Genomic DNA, 12,767 nt, shown 5'->3' with positions numbered 1-12,767 from the left:
GTCGTACTTATATATATTATATATATATATATATATATATATATATAAGCACATATAGGAAAATTTTTCTGTCTTTTTATTGTATTTTTATCTTAAAAAGGTACAAATCCCAACGAGACAATCGAATAAATCTACTAGTGGTGTAGCTACAGTTTCAACAGTTACAAAGAAAGTCGATAGTATTATAAAAGAATTGCAAGATAATTGCTATGCCGAGTTGATGATGATAATACGAGGTATCGCTAGTGCGTTGGATGTTTCTGCTTCTTCTATTATGAATATGGTAGCTGTCAGAGCTATGAGCCAGCGTTTACCAGAAACCGAAGAATCCATGTTACAAATACCACACGTCACTAAGGCCAACTTTGTTAAATATGGCAAAGCTCTTTTAAATATTACGCAGAAATACGCGAAAGAAAAAACTGGTATGATTACATATAACTTGCATATAATTTGTGTAAAGTAATACTTTATTGATTATTCTATTATTTTTTTTTAGAATTGTTGAATGTAAATGATGAAGATAAGAATAGTGATGATAATGATAGCACCTGGGATGACAATGATTCTAATTATTCTTATAGCAATAATACTAATAATAGCAAGAAACGAAAGATGAGCAATAGATCTAATAGTACTAATAAAAAATATAAACGAGGTGGTTTCAGGTAATATAAAAATAAATATGTATGTGTGCATATGTTACTTTTCTCGTTATATACAACATACATAATGGTTATATTAATTAGCAAAAAATACGCGTGCACACATGTTTTAGAAAGGATTCATAGGTTTTATACATAATTATATATTTTTACATTTGTAGTGCAAGAAGGGGAAAAAGTTCATTGAGAAACTCATCAAAAGGTTCAACAAAATATAATACTACAAAAAAGACAGTAGGACTTGCAAGTTTCAGTCAAAGTAAACAGTATCTGGCAAATCCTAACAGATATATGAATATTGTTTGATTCTTGAATTCTTTCAATTACAAATTATTTATTGCATTTGCAATAGTATATATCACACAATTCTTGTATATATGTTGGGAGAGGTGAGAGTCGTATGATCATGTTGTGATTAATCAGAAATCTCTCACAGCACTCGGTTTGTGGAAAGATTCTAGGCATCGATTTTTACGAGTGATTGTCGATCGCAACATGGATCGCAAATGGAGATACTCCCGCTTGGGATAGGTGATATCCGAAATTCTGTATGGCATTTAGACATTTTATTGAACGAATTTGATAAGCATTGTAAATTCATTTTTGTATCCAAATAATCACCAAACATGTATGTGAAATAAGTCTTTCGTAATAAAATATTGTTAAGACGTGATTTTGTTAAATATTGGATAAATTATATAAATATAGTCCTTCATCAGTGTCTTAAAATTAAAATAAAATTAAAATAGATGTATGCACTAATAGAATTACCTAAAAATTTGTTACAAATGATATTTTCAATAATTCTTTATTGTTTATCATGATTTGTACTTAAAATTAATACAGGTTTATATTCAAAATCTAGATTATTATAACTACTAAGTATACATTAGGTTAGGTCCTTTTAATATTTGCTATATTAATATTGCATTCAGAAGTATAGAGTCCCTAGAGGATTCTACACTGCGCCAGTGCTGAAACTATACAGTATAAGTTATGTGGACTATAGACTTTCAGTACTGCGAATATCAAAACATACCTATAATATATTATTTATAAATCTGGTTGCATTATCCTAGCTTGTCGATCTTCATTCTTAATATGATTTTTCAGTAAGTCCATCACTTCATTATCAAATTCAGGTGGAGTTGGTTTAACACCAGTCGCCCAATAGAATATATCCCAATCGTTGGATGGTAAATTTATAAGTTGATCATATAATCTTAATTGTTTATCATCAAACGTATTCAAATATTTGTTTGCAAAGGTACTAAGAAGTATACCATTTTCCAACATGCCACGTTTACGAGATTGATATGTCAATCTAAATTGACAATGAAAAATAATAGAATGAGTCTCGTCATGAGAACAAAAATTTTATTTGCAACAAAAAATTTTATTTGCAAATCAATTGTAAATGTATTTGCATAAATAATTATGACAAAATATGATATTAATTAAATCTTAATTCAGTTATATATTACAGTTTTATTACAGATTGTAAAAAATACATTATAACATGCACAATACAAACAAGGTCTCGAAAAAAGTATGTTTATTGTTGATTCTGCAATGAATCAGTAGTCGGAAATCTTAACCAGTTTTAACCTAAATTGGTGATTATGATTTTTCGCATCTACACTAGTCGTTAGTTGTACAGCGAGTCGTTTAGCTCGACTAATGGGAAAAAATAAAGTCAAATTTGGTTAGTCTTAAGAAAATCAGTAGTGTTACAATTAGTCAGCTTTACTGATTCACTGATAAGACTTAAGATTACTACCGACTCGTTGTAGAATCGACTAGTATCTTTAGATTAGAATCGGTAGAACTATTAGATATATACTATAGATTATTGTAAAAAAATTTTGAATGATACCGTGCTCGTTTGAGATTGACAGTTTCTCCTTCTCGTTCCACATAATGTGGAATATCGGGCTCTCGACCTTCCGGATGAATTAAATTATTATCTTGAAAATTGTCTTTTCGCTTACAACTATATATTGACACATCTCTCATAAGTATAAGCGATCCAATCTGTTAGAGAGAGAAGTATTATTTATTTAAGTATATATATGTGTGTGTGTGTGTGTGTGTGTGTGTGTGTGTGTGTGTGTGTGTAATTACATATTTAATAAAAAACTTTATTTACGCGTTTTCAAGGTTAAGGTTTATATATTTAATATTAAGAATTGCGTTAATTGATAACCAGTATTGATTTCTATCGTCTATACTTTATGTTATTATCATATTTCTAAGTTATTCAATTAAAGATAAAAAACTTATTAGTTTTGTATTAGTTTGTAATTTATCCGCGCGTTTGTTTATTCAATATCTCCAAACTTACGCGAGATGTAACACGACTGTATACAATATTCATTATCGAATAAATCGTGGAAATCGTGCAAATACAACAAATATAACCTTGCAATTACGGAAAAAGTAGAGTCCCATATATAAGAGAAATGACATTCATCCTTACTATCATAATAATAATATCTTGACTCCGACTACAAGTTGAGTCGATACGGCCAGAATCAGAAATTGCTGCCGGAGACGGCGGGACTCGAAAGTAGCATAGAGTAGTCGATCAAGTTAAGAGGGAAGCATAAGCTCCATATATGGCAAAAGTTCCCAGAGTGATCGTGAGAGCGAGCCCGGCTGGGGAGTTTTAAATGTTGAGGTTGTTCGATTTGAGAAATGATAAAAGCAAACGATATAATTTAGAGAAAGAGTTTTTGAAGAGGGGGAAGTTAGGACTTATGGATGCGTATGAATAAAAACTATTAATATATGTAATAAGTTTGTCATCTTTAGGAGAAATGAGCGGACATGAGAAAATAATATGATTTATATCCTGAGTAGGATCTCTGCAGGGACAGCCTTAGTTGCAACAATATTTTTTTCTCTGAAAGCTGTAGTGAAGCTGTAATGGTTTGCACGGTTGATTAAGACAATTTCCTCTCTTTTGAAAAAGTGTTATTGAATCATGGTTTGAAAAAATATATAATTTTGGCTTGAAAAAATACATAATTCATAATATAGGCCTTTCCAAATTCCTCATCAAGATAGATTCTGTATTGCTCCGCAGCAGAACTTCTAGCTTCTGAACCTCACTACCATCTCTATGTTCAGTACCGCGTTAACCCTCATTCCAGTTAACCAATTCCATCATACTTCAATGAGTGCATTCAGTATTACAACCTCTTACTGAGCGCCAGTGAGCTCTTGCAGCTGATTGGGATATTCTCAATTCCCAGTTAGTACAAATATATACTAATGATGTACAAATATATACTAAATAGACAAGAGCTCAATGAGAGGTCATATGGTTTCTGCACACTGAACGCGGAAACGTTTGCCGCGCGACAAAATGCGTCAAAGCTTTTGGCGGTAGCCAATAAGCTTACAGCTCCTAATGTGTTCATTGGTTATCGCGTTTCATTTCAACGCGTTTCCGCGTCTAGCATGCCAAGGAGCCAATAATACTGAACGTACTCCTTGAGTGTACCCCATTATATTATATATAATGGGATAAATGAGTACACTCAAGGAGTACGTTCAGTATTATTGTGATTAAAGTGTTGCTATAAATGTTTTAAAGCATTTGATGGACCAATTAGAAGAAAGAATTTTATAAACTGACCAATTAAAAAATGTTTCAAAGTGTTTGCAGCAATGCGTTGACCCAAAGGCTTAAATGCAGTGGCTCGTATTCAGATCACGCTTACAACGATGTTAGCGCGCTAACATGCTATAATTTACGTTACGCATACTATAGAATTTCAGAGATAGAAGCCCATTCTGAATACGGAGTTATGCGTTATGAAAAGCCGGAATCGACTATAGACTATGCATTGAAAAATGAAATTGAAGATGGAGAGATTGAAGTTTGATCAATCAGAAAGGAGCCAAAACTTCTTTGTTCTCATTGGTGAAATTTCAATTTTTAATCTTTAATCTCAATCTTTAATGTATAGTCTGATTCGGCCTAAAGCCCAATGTCCACGATGCTACAACTCGATCCAAGTTCTCGGATTGAGAAAGTCAATGTGTAGCCAATCAGATTATGAAAAACCGGCAAGTTGATTGGTTACACATTTCTCGATCCGAGAACTCGAATCGATTTCTAGCATCGTGGACGTTGGGTCTAAGAATCTGTGCTCCCCGCTTAAGAATACAAGAAACGTTAGCTGGAACGTTTACGTAGCAATTGTAGCATTTGAAATAATAATGGACTAATTGGAACGTTCAGAGCATTTGGAAGAAGTGGATTGCAGCCGTAGTTACCGCCTCTTTCATCTGATTGGATTATTCTATTAGATCCTAAAATATAGACCAATCAGATGAAAGAGCTCCCTGAAGAACGGAGCTCCTTCAGCAGAGCTCAGTGAGCAGTTGCGCATCTGGATGAACTTTATAAATCAATGGTTTCATCAGCTGATAATGACAAGCCGACTATTGACATCGATGTGCCAAAGTTGAAGGCTTGTGAATCACAACGATGATAGCATCCAACAACAAATCTGAAATTTTCACCATGATTTGATGGCACACGTACAATAATGAGTATGCAGCTGTTTGCTTTTACACCTCCGAGTAATCAACGGTAAAACAATTGCGTTTGTATATTCAAAGTCGGGTTTCAAGTATAAAAAGATTAGTGCTCAAATCAGTTGCTCAAAAGTATGTTACCGCGTGGTTATTGAAACATACGAGTTCGCTCGCATCATCTGTTCTCGATGTTGTCAGCGACATATTTAGCTCGTATGTGCCATTTGAAAGTAACACACCGTAGCTCGTTGGCGAGACATGTTCGAAAACCATCTCAACATTTAATTACCTCGAATCTTTATCACCTGCGATAACGAGCTTTTAAACAAAATGTATGATGACTTGATCACCAGCTCCTTCCAGACCACAAATGGAAAAGTGATGGACTGCGATAGAAGCATGCATGTACATGTATTCTTATTCTGCCTTTTTCTTTTCTCTCTTTCCTTCTCTTTCTTCTCTTCCCATCTCTTTTCTCTTTTCTTCTCTTGTCTTCTCTTTTTTCTTCATTCTTTATTTTTCTTTCTTTTTCTTTTAAATCTTTAAACTCTGTGTAATATATTGTAATAAAAATAATTTTTTCTTGCAGATGGAACATAGGAAGAATGTTGGAATATTCTTTAAATAACATGCCATGTGCAGATTTACAGATATATTATAAATTGAATGAATAAAAAAATGATAGTCTTGTCCTCCTATTGATAAGCTTCTACAAAAATCAGGTATGTGTGTGTGTGTGAAAAAAATTTTGAAAAGGAGAGGTAATCTTTTTTATAAATATCTATCTATATATATATATACATATATATATATATATATATACATACATATATATATACATACATATATATATATATATATATATATATACGCTTATTATTTATATTGTTTTGCTTTTATCTAGATTGTTACAATGGATGTTGGCATTGTCAAAATTGCAGAAGATAAAGATTTTGAGAAACTGAAGCAGCTGTATGATGATAATAACAATTGGAAATTAGATTATAACAAGCCTGATTTATCTGTTTGGACAAAATCCGTCCCAGGAATTAGTTTTAAAATGGTGAAAGTAAGTTCTTCTTTCGGCAAATAAATTTTACTTTTTGAATGAGATTGACTAACTTAACATTACAGATTAGAACACGTTTCCCCGATGTTTCACCAGAAACACTATATGATGTTCTACATGATCCTGAGTATAGAAAAGTTTGGGATACTCATATGATTGAATCAAAAGATATAGGATTTTTTAATCCAAACAATGATATTGGATATTATTCCAGCAAGTATTATGTTATTTATGAATCTTAGAGTTTTAATGTTTACATCTTGTTTTATTGTTATTGTACAAATTTTAGTGGCATGTCCATCTCCGTTAAAAAATAGAGACTTTGTCCTTCAACGATCTTGGTTGGATACTGGTATAGAACAGTTAATATTGAATCATTCTGTTTATCATAAAGATTATCCACCTAGAAAACACTTTATACGAGCAACATCTTACCTCACAGGTAATATAAATTAGTACAAAGCAAATAAAATTGCGTTTTATATGTATTATACCCCCCTCCCCCCACATACCACCCACCCACCCACCACACACACACACACACACACACACACACACACACACACACACACACACACACACACACACACACACACACACACACACACACACACAATTTATGTTTTCTTACACTCTTTCGTATGTTCAAAAATACTATTATATTTAAGGCTATATTGTAAGGCCTTCGCGCAATGGAGATGGTTCCGAATTGGGTTATGTATCACACACAGACCCACACGGGAAATTACCTGTATGGCTTGTTAATAAAGTCACACAAATATTTGCTCCTAAAGTAAGATATTACAATGAAATATCAAATATCAAACAAATAAATGTAATATTAGTTTATGAAAATATATCTTGTAGATGGTAAAAAGATTGCATAAAGCTTCTGTGGGCTATCCAAACTGGAAAATACTTAATAATCCAAATTATAAGCCTTGGCATTATCCTGAACAAATAATGGCACCTAGAATACGTATCGAAGAAGTAAGGACTATCTTATTTTTGTATGAGTTTTCGTATTGTGTATATCGGCTTATTACATGCCTTACTGTATTTTCACGATTATATTTAGATACATATACGAAGGTTAAAAAATAAGTTTCCCTATTTTAGAAAAAACAAAGACAAAGATTAAAAAAGTAAGTTAAAAAATTTTTTTTAAGATTTTTTAACTTTGCTTTTTTCCATTTTTCCTAAAATAGGAAAACTTACTTTTGGACTAATTCTAGTAGATCTTGTACATTCTTTCATTTCTTTAAATAAAATTTTGATTTCATTTCTTTCAGTATTATATAGTTGACATATATCTCTATACGTATGTAGAAAAAATAGATTTTGTTCTTCTTTCATATTTAGTTGTCAAATATAATTTTTTAAAAAAGTTCAATTCCATGATCTGTAAGCAAGGTTGATTTTTACAATCGTATGCTATTAATTCGTTTCAGTGCGTAAAATCTGCAGAAGAGAAGAATTCAAAATATAATTATGTAGATGAATCTAATTTAAAGGAAAGTTTGGTTAAAGAATCTGCCGCAATGGATAGCGATTAATTCATAACGATACAATAGAGACTTGACAATTTTTAGGTAAGTAGGGTAATAGTGACTAGAATAATAAAAAACTGTAATGAAAAGTTCTAACAGTATTATAGTATTAAATGCAGATAAAACATAACGGACAATTTGTACAACTATTAAAGTTCGATTTGCATATTTCTTACATGATAAATGATTCTAATTATACACAACGCAACAAATTTAATGTATGTATATGTAGAGCATTAAAAGTCACATATTCAGTTGTCATACGCTCAGGCCTGTACGGACGTGGCTGCAGTATATGTAAACATCAACAAAAAAATATTCGATGGCCTGTTTTGCATTAGGTACTAATTTAGCAAAGTTTGTTGTTGTTAAAACGCGCAAATATATAATAAGATACCATACATATATGGAAGGTATACTTGAAACTCTTTTTATAATTTATATCACAGGGCGTATGCGTACATATGCGTACATGCGTGCGTGTGTGTGTGTGTGTATACACACACGCACACACATATAAGGTGAATCAAAGTTGAACCAATTTTTTTACTTTCTGAGCAAATTATCGACTTCATACCTAATTATAACGTATGCAGTCAATTATTTTCTCATAGGGTAAAAGGCTGGTTCAACGACTCTAATTCGCTCTGTATACACACACACACACACACACACACAATATATATATATATATAATAATCATCTGAGATTTCTTCTATATTGTGCACATTGTTGGACTAAATCTTAATACATATGTACTTATATACGAAATAATTACAACTTTTTGTAGCATCAAAGAATGAAACGAGTAATCTGTAAACATTTTTCAACATTTATATTTGGGGAAATATCAGAAAATTCAGCTGAGATTTCTATTTCAAAGCGATATAATAAAAGGATATTATTATCAAAAAGTTTGTGAAAAAGATTCATTCTTTTTATACCACACGGATACTTAAATGTTACAATTTTAATTCATAAAATGAACCAACATTTTTTGAGTTACAACAGTTTGAATGAATATGTATACATATATGTGTGTATGTATGTATGTATGTATGTACATACATATGACGATTCTTGTTATTCATTTTAAACAATGATGAATTTTGTTCATGTTGATGCTCTCAACTTCTTTTGATAAGTGTCTCATTAATTACGTACGAAGAGTACTGTACGAAGATTTGCGTCAAACTTCAACAGTGTTAAAAGAGGAAAACAAACAAATTTCTACGTTAATGTTTTCATACTTTTCAAAATCAAAAGATTTGGGCAAATTAGATTTTAAAAATGTATGTACATACACAGATTGGAGACTATTGTCAACTATACGCCTGTGAAGTTTGATACAATCAGTCAGCTTTACGGAATATTTTGTATGGTATATACATTTCATAATATAAAATTATAAATGAAAATATATTAATTCAATTAACAAATAAATAACGAGATGGCCTAGAATAGTTTGAATATTACGAATATACGAATATACGAATATACGAATGAAACTTGATATATCGAATCTTAATTTAACATTTCTTTATTACATTGTTTGCGGAAAATATAAAATAAAATGTAATAAAAATTTATAGAGAGCGTAAGCTTAACCGATTACTTTATATGGATCACAATAAAAAGTTTTTAAACTGGCTTTATTTAAATAATTATTACAGAGGGAAGAGTTTATTTCCAATACAAAATCGATAATGCCAAATGACGAGGAAATTACAAGATTGACTTTTTAAATTACAGGAAAGAATTTTGAAAAATGAGTTTGAATAATAACAATAATAAAATTTATAATATGTTTGTAATTTTATTATTCAGGTTTTTTTGTGCAATTACAGTAAAATGTACAATATACAGAATTAATTAAAGCAGCGTTTCTAGTCTAGATACATTGTAGTCTAGTCTAGATAATTGTGCAATAATCTTGCATTATTTATGTTTTCGTAACTAAATTCGCAAAGGAGTATGAATTATTAATTATTTTTTTTAATACTTTATATGTTATTAAATTTATATGTTATTATCTTATGTATATTTTATATATTTATGGAGTCTTTCGTTTTATTTTCCTCTTATCGCTTATTATGTTACTTTGAATATGGAATTATGTTTCTCGATCTGATGTACTGATGTCTAACAGAAATTCACAGCGAAAACGCGTATTTATACAACACCTGAATGCTAATGGAACAGTATATAATCAAATATATCTATAGGCCACGTAACTGTGCGCTAAATCATTGCGTATCGTTTCAATATCATCCGGCGATAATACGTTTCAAAATATTGTCGAGTATTATACATACATGTATATGTATAATAAGTAATACTCGACAATATTCGGACATATTGGATATTAAAAAAGAAAAACAAAAAACACTTTTGATCACTCTTATTATCGAGAATATGTTTTGTAATAACAATGAGAGAAGTGCGAAATTAATAATTGTAAGGAATAACGATATTGGCATATTTGTAATTTTATATTTAAAATATGAATTCAAATGGCACCAAGTCGTGGTTGTGATAGACGGAACAGTGAAAGATCGAGCTAGTCAGATGTCTTATATATTTTATTTGTAAGATATATTAGAGGATATACGCGTATGTATATTCTGTAGTATAAGTAGCTAACGCAACATGGAAGGCGCCAGTCTTTTTGTATTCGCTTTTTCGAACGAGTGCAATAAAGTGCAGTCGAGCGCGGTAAAGTAATCGTAAGTTTTACGTTCTAGGTATATATCTTCTTTATTAGCGTATGTACGTTTCTATTCGTATCATATCGATTTTGTGATGAAATTTAAATAGTTTACGTATATGCATATCGTATACGTATACGCGACGGTTGGAAGAAGGAATTTTTTTCTGTAGCACATAATCGTAAGGATAAATATGTTCTATGATACGGAATCACATTCGCCATTGCCTGACGACAAAGAGTTTGTTATAGAAACACCGCATTTTCGTTCAAACAGCAATACCGAACAAACAGTAATATCGCAGAAACGTAATCTAAATGTAATTGATGCTAAATGCGACAGTATTATATTAACATCGATTGACAAATATGAAAATGATCATCTTTCTGCGCTTAATGCAAGCTGCAGTGCAGGAAAAGCGGAAACGGAAGAAGATGACAAGTATGAGAACGATAAGATATCAGTTATCGATAAAGATATACGAAATAGTTCCAAGGTAAAATTATATGTATAAGTATGTATATATAGATCTCTATGACAGAGTTAAATTTATACCTACATATTTCAAAAAATTATTTCTGAATTAGACACATACACACACACACACACACACACACACACATTATGTATTACATTTAACAGTAAATACATTTATAAGTATCGTGCACGAAAATGTCTTATATTTCCAAGGTTACACCGTGTAATTTTATAAGAGTTGCTACTGCAGGTTGCTAAATTAAATTGGAAATCGAGGAAATCAGGGAGTGATTAATTGTCAGGGAATTATACAACGATTGGAGATATCAATATATCACGGAAAAGTCAGGAAATTTTGCAAAATTTATTGAAAAATTAAAATTTATGACTTTAAAGAAGTTTAATATACGTAAATATACCTACACAGTTTTGGAATACTACTAACGTAACAATTAAATATATAATATAAACAATAATTTACATTACTGGCTGTGTTCCAAATTTATTGCCAGCACTGCTACAGTTTATATTACGTGTATTATAGATTTTTAGTATTGGCAGTCAATTTTGGAACACAGCCTATATGTTGAATTGATCTAGCTCTCTCTTAAGAAAATATGTAACGATTAATTTTCAAATCAAGATGAAAATACAGAAGATTTTAAAATATTGAAAACTTAAGAGAAAATTATGAAATTTTATTTGGAAACCAGAGAAAAGTTACATAGAATTTTAGGATGAGGAATTTAATTGTGATAACCCTGTTTATTTCAATCAATGAAATTTTAAATGAGTTAGTAATAAATTTCTAAACTTACGTAACTTACATAAACTTACGAGATACTTAGCAAATATGTACATTGTTAAATTGAAACTATCTTGTATAGACCATCCGAAATACATCCGTTTTCTGCATCTATGTGTAATTAGTCTTTTTTTAATCAATTTTGCAATTACGGCATCATAGGAAGAAAAATCGCATAAGTGTTGTGGGAACGCCGGCCTCTTCGAGAAAGTGTTTAAACCGATAAAAAAATCAGCGGAGGATTTGAAACGATCGAGAAGAAAAAAACGAGCATTTTCATTACTCGATACCCTGATTTCTACGAGTATCGTTGCTCCTTTATCGATCGGCTTTTGGAGGAGTATATGGGCAAGCATGGATCATCATGCAGAATTGTGAGTAACAAAAGTACTTAACAGAAGAAGAGTCAATTGGAATAATTGCGAGATATATGCGAATGAAGCTGAAATATCATTTTCGATGATGTGAAGCTAACATATAAGTCTATTATAATTAAGTCAAGGCTTTTTTAAACGAGCAATTATAATTATTCATAAAATAAAAATTGTTTTTTAATTAAATAAGTACAATGCTATAAAGTTTTTCAAACGTTTCGACTTACAAAGTCTTTCTCAGTGAAATACATAACAAAATTTTTAAATAACCCCTTACAAAATCAACAAACTTACAATAATACAGTAAAAATTCGCCCTAGGCTAATCTTACATACTTATTTCTTCATTTAGATGTTACAAATCGAAATAGGTATCTAGTCGGAAGTTTGAAGTCCGAATTACAAAGAGAGTGTGTTTTTCACTAATTCTAGGTTGTTATCGAGAATTCAGCTTAGTTAACGATTTTATAAAAAAATATTATAGAGAGAGAGGGGGAGGGAGGGAGGGAGTGAGGGAGGGAGGGAGTGAGGGAAGGAGAGAGCGAGAGAGAGGGGAGAGAGGGGGGGGG

At 31.1% G+C, this 12,767-nt stretch overlaps 4 protein-coding genes across 4 annotated transcripts in view; 3 read left to right on the top strand and 1 right to left on the bottom strand.

The window, feature by feature from the left end:
• LOC105625034 (Bloom syndrome protein homolog) overlaps positions 1-1,348 on the top strand; it is an 8,733-nt gene extending 7,385 nt beyond the window's left edge. The window contains exons 13-15 of the mRNA XM_012206374.1: positions 101-425; positions 500-668; positions 827-1,348. Of these exons, the coding sequence (XP_012061764.1) occupies positions 101-425; positions 500-668; positions 827-971 (639 nt within the window). The 3' untranslated portion in view covers positions 972-1,348. The remainder of the gene's footprint in view (positions 1-100; positions 426-499; positions 669-826) is intronic.
• A 370-nt stretch (positions 1,349-1,718) lies between these two features.
• Positions 1,719-3,042, bottom strand: LOC105625033 (succinate dehydrogenase assembly factor 2, mitochondrial-like). Its single transcript, XM_012206373.1, has 3 exons — positions 3,010-3,042; positions 2,542-2,699; positions 1,719-1,989 (listed from the first exon to the last, which is right to left on the bottom strand). The coding sequence occupies exons 1-3, from the start codon at positions 3,040-3,042 to the stop codon at positions 1,719-1,721; spliced, it is 462 nt and encodes a 153-aa protein (XP_012061763.1).
• Positions 3,043-5,804: 2,762 nt separating this feature from the next.
• On the top strand, positions 5,805-7,841 carry LOC105625048 (PCTP-like protein). The gene is made up of 7 exons (XM_012206391.1): positions 5,805-5,938; positions 6,121-6,285; positions 6,351-6,498; positions 6,575-6,727; positions 6,954-7,078; positions 7,153-7,275; positions 7,737-7,841. Exons 2-7 carry the CDS (start codon positions 6,130-6,132, stop codon positions 7,839-7,841), a joined length of 810 nt encoding a protein of 269 aa, XP_012061781.1. The 5' UTR covers positions 5,805-5,938; positions 6,121-6,129.
• A 2,895-nt stretch (positions 7,842-10,736) lies between these two features.
• LOC105625047 overlaps positions 10,737-12,767 on the top strand; it is a 3,522-nt gene continuing 1,491 nt past the window's right edge. The window contains exons 1-2 of the mRNA XM_012206390.1: positions 10,737-11,039; positions 11,988-12,199. Coding sequence (XP_012061780.1) covers positions 10,737-11,039; positions 11,988-12,199 — 515 coding nt within the window. The remainder of the gene's footprint in view (positions 11,040-11,987; positions 12,200-12,767) is intronic.

This window comes from Atta cephalotes (assembly GCF_000143395.1).
Source record: "Atta cephalotes unplaced genomic scaffold scaffold00105, whole genome shotgun sequence".
NCBI lineage: Eukaryota > Metazoa > Arthropoda > Insecta > Hymenoptera > Formicidae > Atta > Atta cephalotes.
The sequence above is the reverse complement of the archived record's forward strand: the minus strand, read 5'-3'. Positions and strand labels throughout refer to the sequence as shown.

Coding starts and splice junctions, on each gene's coding strand:
- LOC105625033 (XM_012206373.1), bottom strand. CDS start 3,042: ATGAATATTGTATACAGTCGTGTTACATCTCGC. Junction 2,700..3,009: donor ACAGTCGTGTTACATCTCGC/GTAAGTTTGGAG, acceptor TCTCTCTAACAG/ATTGGATCGCTTATACTTAT. Junction 1,990..2,541: donor GTCAATCTCAAACGAGCACG/GTATCATTCAAA, acceptor TTGTCAATTTAG/ATTGACATATCAATCTCGTA.
- LOC105625048 (XM_012206391.1), top strand. CDS start 6,130: ATGGATGTTGGCATTGTCAAAATTGCAGAAGATAAAGATTTTGAGAAA. Junction 6,286..6,350: donor TTAGTTTTAAAATGGTGAAA/GTAAGTTCTTCT, acceptor TTAACATTACAG/ATTAGAACACGTTTCCCCGA. Junction 7,276..7,736: donor CTAGAATACGTATCGAAGAA/GTAAGGACTATC, acceptor AATTCGTTTCAG/TGCGTAAAATCTGCAGAAGA.